Source organism: Agelaius tricolor, unplaced genomic scaffold (genome assembly GCF_023055355.1).
Source record: "Agelaius tricolor isolate 1412-34295 unplaced genomic scaffold, bAgeTri1.0.p SCAF_33, whole genome shotgun sequence".
NCBI classification, from domain to species: domain Eukaryota; kingdom Metazoa; phylum Chordata; class Aves; order Passeriformes; family Icteridae; genus Agelaius; species Agelaius tricolor.
The window spans coordinates 5,452,638-5,470,374 of NW_027269293.1; the positions used below are offsets into that span (position 1 = coordinate 5,452,638).

Consider the following 17,737-nt stretch of genomic DNA (forward strand, 5'->3'; position numbering starts at 1 on the left):
CCTTACGTCTGCAATTTCTAACAACAAAGCAGCGCTGTGAGCAACCTTCCTGTAAATCATCCAGCCCTCCCTCCTGGTGATGAGATTTGGGGCTGAGCAGCTGCAGGAATTTGTGTGAGCTCAGACCAGGCTGAACTTTCACACAGTGACCTGCCAGGTCAGCCTGGGAAGGAGCGGGGTGGGGAAAGGCAGAGAACAAAGACACTGCCCACAGCCCACTGCTCCCAGCCTGATGTGCATGGGATGGGATGGGGATGGGGGGTTCCACCACGTATGTGGGGGCTGTTTGAAGGAGCTACTTGTGAAGTGTGCTGGTGATGCTGCCTTTCCTGCATGTCTGAGCTGGTGGGACTGCATGGAAGAAGGGATAGGGATGGATATAGTGATAGGACTAAGGATAGGGATTGGAGGATGGGATTGGGAGCATCCCTTGGTTCCTGAGAGAATCTCCACAGAAAACAACCTCCTCTGGACTCTGCTGTTCCCTGCCCAAGGGCTGACCCAGACACCCACAGAGAGCCCTGAGAGCCATTGCTGTGCCCTGCTGGTCCCTGTGCTGCTCCGGGTCCCAAGGCACTGGGCTGGGGCAGTGCCCTCATGGGGTCCCTCCTGAGGACCTGCACAGAGGAGGTTGTGGGACAGAGGGGGGACAGAGTCCTTCATCCCCTGGGACCAAACCTCAATCCTTCCCTGACCCCAAGCCAAGCTGGGCAGTTGGAACCCTACAGAGATTTTGACCACAGCCCTTTCCCACAGAGTACAGAGCAGGGCATGGAGAAATGCCCCAGGAGCTCACACTCTGCTGGCCAGGCCCTTGTAAGCTCCACTTAAACTCAAGAGCACCTGGCTCTGTGGAGAGCACCTTCCCATCAGCCTGTGGTCATTCCTAGCCTGAGGTAGCTCATGGCCCCTGGGGGCTTTGCACTGTGTACCTTAAAAATGTGTATTTCTCAGGGCAAATTTGAGAAGTTGCAATAGGAAAACAAAGCCAAAGGAAAACACATAAATCATGTGGCTTCTCAACAGGCCTTGGCTTCTTACATTCCCTCTCTGCTGCCACTGCAGAAAAGAACCAGTGGTAACATGCCTGCTGCAGCACTCGGAGTAACCCTGTGGTTTCCCAGGACAAGCTGCAGTGTTGGGTAATGGTGGGAGGGAGCAGAGCTCACACAGGATTCATTTCGCCTGACGTCTTAACCCACAGCAACAGCCAACACATGAAACTGTGCTTCCCTGTTTGTCCCAGTGACTCAAGGGTTGGTGTTTTCCAGTCCAGAGGGCTCTTGGGGTGCCAAGTGTTCCAGCTCCAGGCTCCACGGGCATGACTCCTGCCAGCTCGCTCCCTCCTGGGATGCCAAAAACCAGCAATACAAGCTGAAAAGGAGAATTTTCATTTTTCAGATTCCATCTGGGAATTTTTGGCAGCCCTGACAGCACTCAGGAGTGGTGGGTATGGTGGCAGATCTGTCCTTGGCAGGGGGGCCATGACCTGAGGGCAAGGGGGCACAGGCCAGCTGGAGGCCCCCAAAGAGCCTTGCAGGGACCCCAGGCGCAGCAGAGAAGGCTGTTGGAGGGGGGCAATGGAGCCCCCTCCCCACCACCACCACCTCTATGTCCCCAGATCCTCTCTAGCAATAGTGCCAGGGAGAGCACAAAGGGACAGCCCCAAAGCACAAAGATTTTGAAAGAAGTTGTTCACATTTTTATTGCTTCTTTTTCTCCTGCAGTGTTTCATACCTGGGGTTTTTCCCCTCTTTCCTCACTTGAAAAATTCCTTCTGACCATGAAATAAATGTGAAAACAGTGGCTGGGGAGGGGGCTTGGGACTCTCTGGAGTGTGTGCCTGCTGGAACTTCTGAAAGTCCTCTTTAACCTCTGTGAATCCACCCTGAGCCGTTGCTGCTGAGTGCATTCTCTGAAGCCTCTCACTCACCCTTCGGACAGTATCAGCCTGGGAAATACTTGGAAACGGCGTGGGGACTCCTGGAAAGAGAAATCCTCCTGCCAGGCATGTTCGGCCAAGATGAAAAGCCTTTCCCCGGGGCCGTGCCTGAGCTCAGGGCTCTGAGCAGCAGCGCTGGGATGGAAGCAGAAGTGCCGAGGGCTGGAGTGGAGGAGCTCGGTCCAGGAACCGGGGGGCTGCAGCCCCGGGCCTGGGGGCTCACATCGGCCAGACCCGGGAGCGAGGGGAAGCACGGATTTGGCTCCAAAATCCAGAGCGGGAGGAGAGGCAGCTCCCTGCTCGAGGCTGCGCGGTGCAGAGCAGGGATGGAGCGCTGGGGCAGCAGGAGGAAGCGCCCCGTGGGGAGGGAGCAGAAGGGCTCCATCTGCTCCAATCCGAGCAGAGCCGACAGCAGCTCCATCGCGGTGTGTGAATTCCTTCACGGAGGGAAAACACAGAGAATTGAAAATCCCTTTAAGCCAGCAGAAAAAGGCAGAACAAGAAGGAAGAACCAGAAACCAAGACATTGACAAACACAATAAGATGCGCATTTTTCACAGGGGGTGATCGAAACCTGTGGGGGGAGGGTAGTGAGAGATGGATCTATTAATCCTTGTTGCTCTTGGAGACCAGGAACGTTAAGAGGAGTGAACATTCTGCTTCCCTCAGGTGTACAGAGGAGCTGACCCCTCCCCAGTACTGACAGCACCCACCTGTGCCACAGGGTCCCCAGCAGAGCTCTGGGCCACAGGGTCCCTCTGTGCCACAGGGTCCCCCAGCAGAGCTCTGGGCCACAGGGTCCCTCTGTGCCACAGCGCGGCCCGGAGGGGCGCGGCCTCGGAGGGTGACACGGGCGCATCCACGGGAGGGGGGGACCAGGTATCAGGGCAGGGTGCAGATCAGGGGCCCCAGGGCAGGATGAGGGGCAGGACAGTCAGCAGGGATGGGATAGGGATAGGCATGGGGACAGGCATAGGGTAGGGATTGGAACGGGGACCCCTAGGGATAGGAAAGCAGATGGGAATGAGGACAGAAATGGGAATGGGCAGGGCATGAGGAGGGGAATGGGGACAGGGATGGAGACGAGGACAAGGACAGGAATGGAGACGGAGAGAAGGATGGGAGCAGAGATGAGGACTGGGGCAGGCAGGGCTCAGCGACAGGGACCGAGGCTGCCCGGGGTGAGGGCGGACAAGACCGGGAGCAGGCAGCGGATACGAGGCCTGAGCCGTGGCCGCCGGGGAGGGCGAACAAAGCGGCGGGGCCGGGTGGGCGGGGAGGGGCCGGTGCGGGGCCCTCCCCGCCACGGGGGCATAAAAGCAGGGCGGCGGCGGCGGCACGGGGAGCGGAGCGGGCACGATGCAGCTCGGCGGCGCGGCGCTGCTGCTGTGCGTGGCGGGGCTGGCCGCGGCCCCCGCGCCCGCACCGGGAGCCGGGCCCGAGCGGCGGGCGGCGGCGGGAGCCGGGCGGGAGCGGCGGGCGCAGTTCGCCTCCTGGGACGAGGTGAACGTGCTGGCCCACGGGCTGCTGCAGCTGGGGCACGGCCTGAAGGAGCACGTGGAGCGCACCAAGGGCCAGCTGCGGGAGCTGGGCGGGCGGCTGAGCGCCCACAACAGCTCCCTGGGGCGGCTGCTGCGGCAGGCGCGGGAGGCGCAGGAGCGCGGCGAGCGGCTGTGGGGCAGCGTGCGGGAGCTGGAGGGCCGCGGCCGGCAGCTGCTCAACCTCTCCGAGGCGCTGCGGCAGCGGCTGGAGGAGGTGGCGGCTGACAAGGACGCGATCCAGGGCCGGCTGGAGCGGCTGGAGGGCCGGGTCCGTCTGGCGCTGCAGGCGCGGCCGGCCGGGAACCAGAGCGCTCGGGACCTGGGGGCGCTGCAGGTGAGCGCGGGGGGCACTTCGGGGGGAGCCGGGTGGAGAGGACTCGACAGGGCCCTGCACCGGCACCAGCGGGGAACGTTGGTGGGGGGACACACCCCAGACCCGCTAGAGAACACCGGGAACGACTGTGGGAAAGACCTGACTGTCCCGGGACAGCGTCAGGAGAGCAGAGGGGTCTGGGGGCACCGGGAGCGCCCTCCCGGGGGTCTCGCCCAGCCAGAGCTCCCTGGAGCGATGGGGCTCACCTGGCTCTTCCCCCGCAGTCCCTGATGGATGCTCAGAACCTGCGTATCGAGGAGCTTCTGCAGAAAATCAAGCAGCAGCAGTACAAGCTGGACAAGCAGAACCTGCAGATTAAAAGCCTGCAGAGCAAGGTGAGCCCCTGCCCTGTGCTGCAGCCCCCAGCCTGGCCCTGCATGCTGTGGGTACCCTGGTGTGACACCCCTGCCGTGCCAGTTCTGGTGGCTGTGCTGGTGCTCCCTGGCCTTGGGGACTCCAAAGGGGCCAGGGCTCTGGTCCCCGTGCTGCAGGGGATCATCAGTGTGTGAGGGCAGCAGCCTGCATGCTTGCAGAGAGTTTGTATGGAGCAATAGCAGGAACTGGTGGGTGGGAATAGCCTCCCTGGGCTCTGCCTTTGCATTCATCTGCAGAATAAACTAGCTAGCATGGGTGTGAAAAACCACAATTGCTTCTGGCTTTGCCAGGACTGGGTATCTCCTGTTCCTCGAGGTTTCTAGGCAAGTTTAGCCACAGCTCTGGCCACGGGAGGTGGCTGGTGTGTGGCTGATCTGCTCCCCTGAGTAATGGAATGGGAAACAAGCTGAGATAAAACCTTTCTGACTTGTGCATTTTTTTTTTAGGTCAATCTACTAATTCCCCTACACCACAACAAAACACAGCCTCCAAAGTGGAAGATAAACCTGAAGAAGAGCCTCAACCTCACCAACCAGAGTCAGAATGGCAGTGGGGAGCCCCTGCAGACACAGAGTGAGTATCTGCTTGTGCTGCCCTGCTTGTCCATGCCAGAGCAAACCTGTAGCAGGTGCAAGCTTTTGGAAACAAAAGGTTCATTTGTCCTGAGCAGGATGTGAGATTTGCTTGAAAAGCTGGAGCTTGGGAATATGGCCAGAGTGAGGGGATCTGGAGCACAGGCAGAATCCTTGTCTTCTGGGCCAGTGTTAGTCCAGCAGGAATTTAAGGATTAAAGAGGCTTTTTGCTGCCTGTTGTTAGGCATGCAGTGGGAAGCAGACAAAGCCTGAGACCAGGTATTTGTCAAAAAGGACTGGCAGGTGTGGGGTGAGGAGGGAAGGGTCTCAGCTCTTCTCAGTTAACTCTTGTTCACACCAGGCAGTGAAGTGTCTTTGCTGTCTGTGGGAGGAGGGTAGGGTTTAGGGAGGCCTGGCCTGAGAGCAGAGCTGTGTGCTTGTGTATCTCTCTCTCCCCCTTGGCTCATATTCAGAGCTCCTGTATGAAGCACAAGTGTCTCAGCTTGTACTCTCCCTGGCTGAAGGTGCTGAGTTGCAGTGGGTGCTCACAGCGCTGGGAAATGTGCGTTGGAGCAGGAGAGCGGATGCTGCCATCTGCAGCTCCTGGCTCTGCCTGGAGCATCTTCTGCCCTGGCAGCAGGACTGGAGGGGCTCCTGCAGAGCAGAGGGCAGCAGAGCAGGTGTCCCCAGCTGTGCCATGTCCTGCAGCCTTCCTGCAGACAGGAGCTGATGTCCCTGCAGGGGTTGCTGGCCAGGAGCAGCTGCTGTCATGCTGTGTCAGCCGGACCACAGGGCTGCCTCTGCCTGTGCTGCTGTCTAGGGATCTTCACAGGAGCCAGGCAGGATGAGGAGGCATGAGGAATTCCTGCTCAGGGCCTGGCCTAGCAGGGATGGTTATGGGAAAACACATGATAACTTGTCTGCAGAGCCTGGAGCTGTCACTGGTGTGTCTGAAAGCTGGTTGGGCAGAACAAAAGGCTTGTCCACATGGACAAGAAGAGAAGTGGAATGTGGGGCTTCAAACTCTTCCAGGGTGCAGTTCAGTGGGGCTGTGCAGGGTCAGCCTTACTCAGAGCAGCACTTCTGAGCCAGAAAACTCTCTCAGAACTTCTCTCTCCTGTTTTTTTCCAAGCTCTGCTTTGTGACTTGCCTGCAGTAGTGTGTGTCATAGAATAGTTTGGGTGGGAAGGGACCTTTAGAGGTTATCTAGTATAACCCTTGATTCCACTCTTGGGTTATGCTGGGAGAAGGGCTGGGACCTTTGCTACTTGCTGATGCAGATGTAGGACATTCTGGCTGATACTGGCTACAGAAATGTTTGTGATGCATAGTGGAAGGCAGCAGGAGCTACAGCCCCCACGGATGCTGTGTGAGCTCAGCACCTTCCAGTGCCGCTCTGTCCCTGATGGAAAGACCCAGGACACGCCAATTCTGTCCCACCAGCTGTGAGCTTCCCCTTTCCTTGCCTAATCCCTGATGTTGGTATCACTGACAGAAAACAAATTGGCTTCCTTTCATTATCAAGTCAAGTGAGTTTTCTGGCAAATCTTAAAGCACACAGGCTGGCCCTGTGCCCTCTGCCCAGGGGGCCCTGTGGCTGCTGTCAGAGCCGGGCAGAGCTGGCGAGGCTGTGCCTTTTCTGGCAAGTCTCAAAGCAGGCAGGCTGGCCCTGTGCCCGGGGGACCTGTGGCCGCTTTCAGAGCCGGGCAGAGCTGGTGAGGCCGCGCCGGCGGCTCCCGGCCATGGTCGGGCAGAGCCCGGTGCCGGCGCGGCCCTGGGGAGCAGCGATGAACTCCACCAGCAGCCCTTGCAGAAAGACCCTTTTATTTGCATCCAGTGAACACAAGTTTTTTCAGAGCAGAACTGGCATAGGGCCAAGCATGTGAAAGTTGAAGGCTCAAAGCTGCCTGGAGAGTGAGAGGTTTAATAGCTTGCAGAAAGAGGATCACGTCTTTGGGCAGAGCCTGTGCTTGCTGGCAGCCAGCCGAGTAGGGGAAAGGTGGAGCCCTGCTCACGCTCTCCTGGTGGCGCTGAGACTCCAAAATAATGGGGCTGGGTTGGGGCGGGAGAGGGGGAGGCAATGCAGGCAGCTCTAGGCATGCCCTGCCGTCCCTGAGGGTGGTGTTTATACCAGGTTAGTGACCTCCCTTGTGTCATGGCTGGAAATCCTGTTGGGTGAACACGGAGCCTAAGGCAGATCCAGCCTTGTTGTGTTGCTTGGCTAAATAAAGGGGGAGGGAAATGGAAACACAGGAGCAGCCAGGAGGGCTTGTTCTGCTGGTGCCGTTTGGATGTGCAACGTGAACTGGAAGTAACAAGCATGTTCCTCAAACAAAAAGATTGAGCAGAGGCTGTTCAAGCAGCTGCATCTTGTTCAGCTGCTGGAGAGTCCCTGTGGCACCAGGGGAACAGGGATTGAGTGCAGCCAGAGCCCAGAAATGAGAAACAGGCAGGGATGGAGTTGACTTGTGCATGCTGGGACTACCGAACATCTGCCTGGCGCCATCCCACCAACGCTGGGAGATGCAGTGAGATGAGGAGGTGAGGAGCTTGGCAAGCCCAGCACCTTCCTGCTGTGGCAATGTGAGCAGGGGCCTCTGGCTGTGGTGTTCCTTCCTCTGAGCCTGGTTTGCTTCCCTGCCTTTGCCCTTCCCCACCCAGAAAGTGGGGATATTCAGGATGCACTCAGCTCCTCCTGCATTGCTTGGGGGGGCTTTGTGTGGTTTTGATCCTTGATGCACAATGCCCTCAGTCCCTGTGTCATGGGTTTAGGGTAGGGCTGCGGCACAGCTTGTCCTGTGGTGCACTGATGGTGGCACCAGTCCTGCCCTGGCATTGCCCTGGGGATGTGCTGGCTGTGGGAGAGGGGCTGCCCCTGCCAAGGAGGGGAAATTTTGTGGGGAGAGAGGAAGGAAAAGAGAGGAATATGTTGGAAATGGGTGAAAGGTGATGGCAGGTGTCATTTTTCTGTCCCCTGGGTCCCCCCTGACCTTTCCTCCAGCTGGAGCTCTGCTCTTCACCCCAATGCAGTGTCAAGACTCCCCAGCACCCAGTGAGGATGGTATGGGGTGATGCTCTGCAAGGGCTGCTTTTACTCTTGGCAGTTCAAAGGCCCTTTTTCCCCCCTTCCATCTGCCCCCAGGGAGCCCCTGGCTGTTGGAGGAAGCTCTTGTCCTTGCTGCTGCTCTGGATAGTGGTGTCAGCCCTGACCCTGGGGCAGCTACTGTGAGGAGACCCCCACAGCCAGCACCCCAGCACAGCCCAGGGCTTGTCTTGGGGTTTCTTGTCTGTCTCAGGGTCATGCCGGCAGCAGCTGTGAGCCAGGGTAGCCAAAGCTACAACCCATCCACCCTGGCCTGGGGAGAACAGGGCCCCTTTGTCTGGGGGTGACTGGGGCACCTGTCCCTGCTGACAAAGAGCCCCTTGACTGTGCAGCAGCCTGGGGCTGAAGTCCCTGCACATCCTTCTGTGGCCTTTTGACTCGGGTGTTGTAACAGGTTCCCTCTGCCTCATCTCTCCCAAGTGCTGGGAGTGGTGGTTCCTGGATGGCCTTTTGTCAGAGCTGTTGAAATGGTGCTTTGCTGGCAGCTCTGGGCAAAGTCCCTGTGAGGCAGAAGGAGCAGTGGGAGCCCCTGGGGATGGAGGAGGATGAAGAAGGGTGTGGCTTCACCCTGGGCAATCCACTCCTGCAATGAGCTGGGGCTCCCAGAGTCCACCCCCCCTCCTTGCCTCAGTCAGTGTGTCTTGGAAAAAGGGTCACCCCAGCCTGGCGCTGTGCCTGCTGGTGGCAGGCTGCCCAGCAGGATGTCTGTCTGCCACCACCACAGTTGCTGGGAGAAAGAGGTCATGTGCTGGATGCTCAGCCACCTTCCTGATGTCAGGACTTTGCCTCTGAGGCCCCTTGACCCTGCTTCAGCCTCGTGTGGGACAGGGATACTTGGCCCTGGCATTGCCCCACCCCAGACGGGCCACTCCTGTCTGTGAGTGTGGAGGGACCTGGGAACTCCTCTGTCCTTCCTTGATGGGGAGCCCTGCTCTCCAGCTGAGGTCACTCCAGCCTGGCCCAAAGCCTGGCTTCTGCCTTGGATGAAAGCCCAAGGAGCTCTGTTTGAATAAAAGGGAAGATGTGGGGTCACAGTGTTTAAAGATGCTGAAGTCAGGGGTCGTTGTCCCCAGCACGTGTCCAGAGCTGCAGCCATGCTGAGCACAGCTGGCTGGGCTCATGGCCAGGGCTGCAAGTGCTGGGCCTGTGGTGGGAGCAACCTGCTGAGGAAGTGGGGCTCGTGGCCATCTCCTCAGTTGCTGTTTCCTTCCCCTGCAGGGCTCCCAGAGGGTTGCCACCAGCTCTTCCTGGCTGGGCAGCGGAGCAGTGGCATTTTCCAGGTACAGCCCACAGGATCTCAGCCCTTCAAAGTCTACTGTGACATGAGCGCAGGTAAAGCCGTGCAGCGTCCCGGGCACTTGGCAGGGTGGCCTGGTCAATGGCAACCCCCCGTGACTGTGTTTTCCCTTCCCACAGAGGGTGGCTGGACAGTGATCCAGAGGCGCATGGATGGCTCTGTGGACTTTGACCAGCTGTGGGATGCCTACAAGAATGGCTTTGGAGACCTTCGTGGTAGGTGGATGATGGTGTCTATGTTCTCACTGTGGGATAAGGGAAGCTCAGCAAAAGGGATTCCCCTTGCTGGTCTCTGGAGCTCTCTGTGCTGGAGCACAGTTGTGGACTGAAGGGTGGGTGGGACAGTGCTTGCAGAGCAGGGGTCCTTGATCTTCCTGATGTGTCCTGCAGGTGCCAGACAGTGATTCAAACAGTGCAGTGTCCTAGGTTTTCCCTGTTTGTCTCTGGAGCTTGCTCGTATCTCTGCTTTTCATGGCATGTTTGTGTCCCTGCAGCCAAAGTCATGAATCTTATTTCAGGTGACTTCTGGCTGGGCCTGGAGAAGATACATCGCCTTGTCCAAGAGGGAAAATACAACCTCCTGATTGAGCTGGAAGACTGGGAGGGGAATTCCCAGGTGGTTCAGTTTGTCTTCAGTCTTGGTGGTGAGAGCACAGCCTACACACTCAACCTGCTGGGGCCTCTGTCTGGAGAGCTGGAAAACGCCATTGGGGAATTCAGGCAGCTGCCCTTCTCCACTCGGGATCGTGACCATGACCTTAAAGCTGACACAAACTGTGCCAAACACCTCTCAGGTCAGTCTGAGGTTTTCTATCCCACTGTGTACACTTCCCTTTCAGCCCTCCACTATCTGGTAGTGCTCCAGTGGGACCCAGACCCTGTTGCACTAGACCCCTTTGCTGTTGAGCTGGTCTTGTCCCCTGGGACAGCTGCTTCTTTGCGAAGAACTGTGCAGGGAACCAAGAGGGAAGCTGAAGCTGAGGGAGGGTTCATGATTCAGGTCTTGGCCCAAGCATCTGTCCTCGTAACAGCTTTGCTGTCTGCCACTTTGCATGGAACCTTTTCAAGCAGAGCAGAGGCCCCCCTCAGCCTGGCTGCTGAAGGGTTTTGCACACAAGGAGCAGCAGCCTGGATTTGCAGACACAGCCTGAAGTCATGTCAGACCTGTGGGAGGTTCCCCAGTACATGGGACTCCTTGGCTGTACATGAGGCAGTCTTTTAAGATCCTGAAGCTCTAGAAAAATAGGGGAAATAGGGGCATCAGCTGCATTGAACCTAGCTTTTTCTGTCTGGAATTTCGAGGAGTTAAAATTATCCCTTTGTTGCCCTTGTAGGTGGCTGGTGGTTCAGCACCTGTGGCCATGCCAACCTCAATGGGAAGTACTTCCGCTCCATCCCGCGGCAGAGGCACGAGCGCAAGCAGGGCATCTTCTGGAAGACATGGAAGGGCAGGTACTACCCCCTGAAGTCAACCATCATGAAAATCCAACCTGCAGCACTGGAAGCGGAGCCCTAAAGTTTCTACTTGAGACTTTCTCTGTGGAGCATGGACCTGAGCTCCATCACTCGGTGTTTACAGAAAACAACCTCCCCTTCCTAGGTTAGAAGCCCTTTAGAGGCACAACACTGCTCCTCACTAAAAGTAAAACAGCTCCACGTTGCCAGAACCTCTGGATGGGAGTTCCCAAACCTGAAGAGGAGTCCCAGGAGGGAGATCCACCTCCAGAGCATGCACAAGGGTTTTCTGACCTGCCATGTGCTGCTGCAGAAGTTGAAATTGTCCGGTGCTTTCTATCCTGTCTTAACATTTCTGTACTGTGTTGATGAGCTGGGCCTGGGGCAGGAGGGGCACAGGAAGTGTCTCACTGCTCTGGACCACAGCACTGGGTATGGAGTCTTGCTATATGTCCTGTCTTTCACTGTTGTTGCCAAATGATGTCCCAGGTACCCCCTGTGAGAGCCCCTGGAGCCTCCTGTGCAGGGGCTGGGGGCAGTGAGCCTCAGGCAGCTCCATCTGTGCAGCCCCTGCCCCCTGAGGTGCAGGGCTTGGTGGGAAAGCTGAGAGTGACCTGTGCAGAAGGGGGGACCTCAGGCTCACTTGCCTTCCCTTTGAAGACCTGTATTTCTGGCTGTGCTGGAATTTGCTGGGAGCTGGGAAAACTGCTTCCAGCTCTAAGGTTGTTGGGTGAGATCCTGCAGCTGGTTGCCTGAGGGGCCAGGTCCTGGCGAGCTCTGCCTGCCAGTGCTGCTGGGGGTGGGTAGGACAAGCAGTGGGACAGCACAGACCCAAAGCAGTGACTGTCCCTGGGTGGCACCAGCCTTGCTGTCACTGTCAGCGCCCCAGAAGTAGGGGCTGCCTGCCTCCACCAGACACCTCACAGTTCACAGAGTGACTGGACCTGTCCTGCATCTGTGTCCCCAGTACTACAAAGCCAGGGGCCAGCAGGGTTTCTCTGCAAGAAGCCACACTTCATTAGGTGTGTACCATGATGTATGGCATCACCTCTGCCTTTGGGGTGGGTGTCTGGGGAGAGGTGGCCAAAACAGGTCCCTGAAAACTTACAGGCCAAGCTACAGTCTTGGGGCTTCCCAAGCATCCTGCCCTATTGAAGTCATATTGACTACTGTGCTAGAGCTCCTAGCTGCTAAATACTGTACATAGTTGTTTGTAGGATGTTGGACTCGTTGATGAATTCTCTGTTTCAATTTGTTTTGATATTTAAATGCAGTGTTAATAACAATGTGGTGTAATTTATAAATGTCAATGCTGGAAAGGAAAGCAAGTGTAGTTTGTGTATTTTAAACATTTTTTGTACTAAAATATCTTTTCTGAAGATGTCTTTTAATAAAAACAAGCCTTTAAGTGTCCTGCCTTGATTATTTTCCTGATGGTTTACCTGTGGCAGGTGTGTGGGAGCATTGTGATGAGTCTGCATTTGAAAACTTTATTGGAATTGTGACCTAAGCACTCAACTCCCTTCTGGCCTCCATGTTCAGCTGTAGCCTTATGAAATTCTGATAAATTGCTGGTATAGGGCCCAGCAGCAGGTTTTAATCTGCTTGAAGTTTATGGGCTTCTAAATTTCTTTTCTTCCTGGAAATTAGACTGTGGGGCAGCAGCTTTTTAAGTGCTGATGTGTTGGGTTTCTGGCAGACCTTTGAAGGAAGGCGACATTCCTTGGAGGTGGCTGGGAAAGCCTCTGTCAACTCTTTGAAAATGAGCAGAGGCTGAAGTCTGGATAATCCAGGCCCAACAGAGTCAGCTGATCAGGGCAAGCCCCACTAAATAACAGCCTTTTAGCTGCTCATAACACATCTGTGTAGTCATCTCCAAAAGCATTTATTGTGACTTCTGTAGGGGTGATTATAGATGTGGGAATGAGATGAGCTGGGGATGGAGCAGGGATCTTTAAGGTGATGGGGGTAAATTCCCGCAGTGCTCCCAATCCTGTCTATATTTTTTCCTCCAGCTCCAATATACTAGAGCTGGAGAAAATCATAGGTGCTTGCTTGCTATACAAGGAAGGAAGAGGAAAAGCTGCTTGGAAGGAAGAAGAGATGAGACTGGTCTAGTCCCCTGAGCAGCTCTATAAATACCTAATGTACCTAAGTGTGGCCCCAGCTCCCACATCTGTCCTGCTTCCCTGGGGGAAATCCCAGGGCTGATGATAGCTCTAAGCACAACCGTGCAAACAGCCCATTATGCCCAGCTCTGTGCTCACTCCTGCATTCAGAAATGCATTTTTAATATTCTCTTTGCTTAATTCAAAACCTGCTTAGTCCTTGAGTGCAGCAGCAGATACTGGAGTGCATGTTTTAATCTGGATGCTAAAGTGATGAGACTGAGGTGGGATTTATGCATCAAATAGAAGCTGGAGAAGGAGCTCTTCTGTAGTTTTTTTTTGCAGACTTGGGGTTTGCTCCCCAAGTCTTTGTGGTGCATTTGATCTACAGGAGGTGCCTGGTGGATGATACCAGCCAGTACCAGACACCATCCAGGGTTTAGTAAATGCCAAATGGGCAAATGCCAATTGCCCTAAATCTTGCCCATCCTAGGAATCACAGCTTTTCCTTTTCTGTGTGTCTCAGTCTTGCCTGTTCTGCTGCACAAGTCCCCACATTCCATCAGCGTCGGTGCCACCCATGCCCCAGGGCCATCGGAGCCACACTGGAGCATGTGGCATCCTCGGGCCCCTTCAAGCTCCCTCTGCAAGAAGCCAGGTCTGGATCTGTTTTCATCTAAAATCCTCCACCTCTTTGCTTTTTAACAACCACTTCAGCTGCAGTTCGTGGAAACATCTCGGAGCTGCCTCAGGGCTCCCTCCAGCGCCAGCCCGAGCACAGCGCTGCCCGAGCGCAGCTCCCGCAGGAACGGCCCCGAGCGGCCCCGAGCACAGCTCCGGCAGGAACGGCTCCGAGGGCAGCTCCCTCAGGAACGGCCCCGAGCGCAGCTCCGGCAGGAACGGCCCCGAGCGCAGCTCCCTCAGGAACGGCCCCGAGCGGCCCCGAGCACAGCTCCCGTAGGAACGGCCCCGAGCACAGCTCCCGCAGGAACGGCTCCGAGCGCAGCTCCGGCAGGAACGACCCCGAGGGCAGCTCCCGCAGGAACGACCCCGAGGGCAGCTCCCGCAGGAACGGCCCCGAGCGCAGCTCCGGCAGGAACGGCTCCGAGCGCAGCTCCGGCAGGAACGGCTCCGAGGGCAGCTCCCGCAGGAACGGCCCCGAGCGGTCCCGAGCACAGCTCCGGCAGGAACGGCTCCGAGGGCAGCTCCCTCAGGAACGGCCCCGAGCGCAGCTCCGGCAGGAACGGCCCCGAGGGCAGCTCCCGCAGGAACGGCCCCGAGCGCAGCTCCGGCAGGAACGACCCCGAGGGCAGCTCCCGCAGGAACGGCCCCGAGCGGCCCCGAGGGCAGCTCGGGCAGGAACGGCCCCGAGGGCAGCTCGGGCAGGAACGGCCCCGAGCGCAGCTCCCGCAGGAACGGCCCCGAGCGCAGCTCCGGCAGGAACGGCTCCGAGGGCAGCTCCGGCAGGAACGGCCCCGAGCGCAGCTCCCGCAGGAACGGCCCCGAGCGGCTCCGAGCGCAGCTCCGGCAGGAACGGCTCCGAGGGCAGCTCCGGCAGGAACGGCCCCGAGCGCAGCTCCCGCAGGAACGGCCCCGAGCGCAGCTCCGGCAGGAACGGCCCCGAGCGCAGCTCCGGCAGGAACGGCTCCGAGGGCAGCTCCTGCTGTTCCCAAAGCAGCCGTGCTCCTGCAGGGGCCGGGACCTGCTGTGCCACCCGGCACTTCACGAGCCCCCAGCAAAACCCCAGTGAGGGCTGCTGTAAGGGCTGCTTCTGAAGGTGGGGATGGTGTAAGACCAAAGGCTGCAGGGTCTGGACATGGTGGGATGGGGTTTTTGGGGCCAGCAGCACTGTGGGATAGGCTGGAGCTGTGCTCCAATGGGTGGCACTGAGCTGGCATGCCTGCCCCTCAGTGCCGAGCTTGGAGCCGTCAGTAGAAGAAGATTGTCCCGGGATTCTCACAAAGCATCATTAGATCAAGATGACGTTTTGCATCAGGCACCAATATCTCAAGCCAGCTGTGTTTGTGGCCCCAAAAAGTGAGGATAGGCTCAGCCTGCTGCACAGAGCTCCCTCTGAACAGTAACAACAGCCATCGAGAGAAGTGACAGCAGAGCCTCAAGCTCTTTTTCATTCTTCAGTGGAAACCAAATCGTTATTTGGCAAAAAGGGAAGGTGTTTGTGTGTACACAGCTGCACCAGCTTGGAAGGGCAGGCTGAACCCCTATATCCATGGCACCAAGGTGCTGGAGTGAGTAAGCCAGAGGCATCACCCGAGCCCCCCACCACCAGTGTAGCACCACAGCAGGGGTACAAACCCAAAAAAGGCAAAATGGCAAATCCCCAGTGAGAGCAGAAACCTGCCACACAGCCAAGGAAGAGCAAACTGGAAGCAAGAGAAAAGTTCCCCACCCACCAACACTCTCCAGACACCCCCAGCCCAGCACTCAGCCTCACCAGCACTAGCAAGGGTCACACTTTCAAAGTCATCCCCTGGCTCCCAATGCCTCAGGGTGCCTGGCAGATGCAGGGATGCCAGGAGCCTTCCAGTCCTCCCAGTAGCTTCAGCTCTTCTGCTGGAGCTCAGCAGCACTGAGCACAAATTGAGTTTCTTGTGGACATGCCAGGCAGAGCTTTGCACCTGCACCTTTGCCAGGGACACCTCTCAAGCAGAGTGTTCTGGGGCGGCTCCTTGAGGGTGCTCATGGACTCCTGGGGCTCCAGATCCCACTAAGAGGGTGGGAAAGGGAAATCCTGGCTCAAACATCCAAGCAGGTGTCTGTGTCTCTGGGACACTGCAGGGGTTGAGGCTCTCAGGGCAAGCTTCAGCATCTCAGGTGATCATTTTGAGCAAGTTTCTATCATGTTCGAAAAAGAAGCAGATGGCATAGACAGCTCTTCAGGGTGTGTACCCCAGCAGAGTTTAACAAAATGTTTGGGACTAGCAGGACCCCCGCTGGCTGTTGAGGAGCACAGGCAGTGCAGGTGGCTCAGTGGGATGCCCAGAGGGGCATTAGACTGGTCAGAAAGGTTTCCTTAATAGTTTGTCGATCCAGGTGGGACCCACAGGCCACTACCTTTGGAGTCTTCCTTCTCCAAGCACCCAAATGGGGCTACCAGGTGAGTTCACCTGCATCTTTGGAGCAGGGAGGAGCCTGAGCATGGCTGTTCAAATTCCCTGAGCACATTCAATATAAACGCTAAGGGTGGACCTGGGCCCCTCTGTTGGGGCATCATTTTGTTCAGATTTGGTGTCACTCTTGCAGGGATTGGAGCCCCACGGGAGGCACACACAGAAGGTGGTAAAGTGTATTCTTTTTAGCGTGTAAAAAGGTGGTTCAAGTACCCTCTTAGTGCTTGAAAAGGCGGGACAAGAAGCGCTGACAAGAAGCCGCCCTTGGCCGAGGCTGTGCAGAACAGTCCCCACTGCGCCGGGCGCGCATCCGCGGCCTCGGGCAGCGCCGGGAGCGGCACCAGCGCGGTGGGGCCGGGGCCGGGGCCGCAGCCCTGCCCGACCGGGGCCCTGCGGGGACTGAGGGCGCTCGGTGGGCTGTGCTGAGCTGGGCTCGGAGGAAAAAGGCTGAGGGAGAGTGGTTAAAGCATTTTAAAAGACACAGTGGGAACTTAGTAAAAATCGTATGCTAGAAACAGTATTTAGGTTTGGTGATTCCTTCAAGACATTTTAATCTAAGAGTTGATTAAAAAAAAAAATAAAATTGTGGGCTTCTGGGAAGCTTTTGTTCCAGCTCCCAGGAGAGCCTGTGTCTCTGGGGCACAAACATCCGCAGAGGGAGCTGCTCCCTCAGGGTCACTGTGCAAGCGGAGCCTCCTCAAAAAGGGAGATTCGGGTAGATCCGCAACCAGAGGTACCTCAGCTTCAAAATGTGTGCTGCTTGTGTCAGTTTTCCTGGAAAACTTAAAATTGTTGTGAATTCAGATTTAGTTGTAACTATTTGAATGGATTGTTGGGGTGTAAACTAGAAATACCATGGAATATGTTCTCCAGGTGTGCGGCAGCTCAAAAACCACTTTATTTTGTGTATATATGAGATTCCCTGTGGACATGCACTTACTTATAACTCTGCTGTTTTGTATATTTCTAAAAGAACATTTGTAAAAGCACATTTTTCTCCATGTACATTTATATTAGGTGAAGGGATGATAAACATACCATACAAGTAATATTTGAAGACTTCCCTCAGAATAAGGAGAACTGTTGTAGCTGTTCTTGAAGATCTGCTGTGCTCTATTCATGAAGGGAGGGCATCACCTATGGCTGGGACTAGTGGCATGTGCAAAGCAGCAGAAAACTTTCTTACACTAATATTATTTCTATTAACTTGGGAAAACTTTCATTTTCTTCCAGGACAGTGGGCAAAAAGTCCTGCCTGAGCAGGAAACTGGTTCCATTCAAAATGCTTTGTATTTTCCCTTCAGTGAAAAGGAAAAGATTTTTTGCTACTGAAAAAAATAATATATATACATATATGTGTGTGTGTGTGTGCATGTGTGCACATGAGCATAAAGAAATGGCCACTGGAGTAGTAACATAGGAAGTGGGACCCTACCAGACTGGTCGCACATTCCTCAGTTCATCTGGATCCAGTTGCAGGGGGAGCACCAGCCTGTCATCTGTCGGTGGTGGCAACAGCAACAACATTAGAGAAAAGCCACCCCCTCACCCTGGGACATCCTGCAACAGTCCATGTCCCACATGAGGTGGAGATAGTGTTGAAACAGTATCCAACCCCAGCTCTATCACAACAAATCCTCCTACCAGCAGATACTCTTAAAAAGACGCAACACCTTGAATCCAGTGAGCCGAATGCCGCTACCTGACAGTGGAAAAGCCCATCTCCAGTCTGAGCAAGGGATGAGGATTTCCATTTACTGATGTTCCCTCACATAACCAAGATCTAGTTCTGGGCTCATCCTGCTACCCGCAAGGACAGTGATGGTCTGGGTAGACCACC

At 56.2% G+C, this 17,737-nt stretch overlaps 1 protein-coding gene across 1 annotated transcript; it reads left to right on the top strand.

The window, feature by feature from the left end:
- Positions 1–3,240: 3,240 nt before the first annotated feature.
- Positions 3,241–12,070, top strand: ANGPTL4 (angiopoietin like 4). Its single transcript, XM_071451827.1, has 7 exons — positions 3,241–3,817; positions 4,081–4,191; positions 4,678–4,804; positions 9,126–9,239; positions 9,324–9,419; positions 9,722–9,997; positions 10,538–12,070. The coding sequence occupies exons 1-7, from the start codon at positions 3,302–3,304 to the stop codon at positions 10,717–10,719; spliced, it is 1,422 nt and encodes a 473-aa protein (XP_071307928.1). The 5' UTR covers positions 3,241–3,301; the 3' UTR covers positions 10,720–12,070.
- The last annotated feature ends 5,667 nt before the right edge of the window (positions 12,071–17,737 follow it).

Coding starts and splice junctions, on each gene's coding strand:
- ANGPTL4 (XM_071451827.1), top strand. CDS start 3,302: ATGCAGCTCGGCGGCGCGGCGCTGCTGCTGTGCGTGGCGGGGCTGGCC. Junction 4,805..9,125: donor GGAGCCCCTGCAGACACAGA/GTGAGTATCTGC, acceptor CTTCCCCTGCAG/GGCTCCCAGAGGGTTGCCAC. Junction 9,240..9,323: donor CTACTGTGACATGAGCGCAG/GTAAAGCCGTGC, acceptor CCCTTCCCACAG/AGGGTGGCTGGACAGTGATC.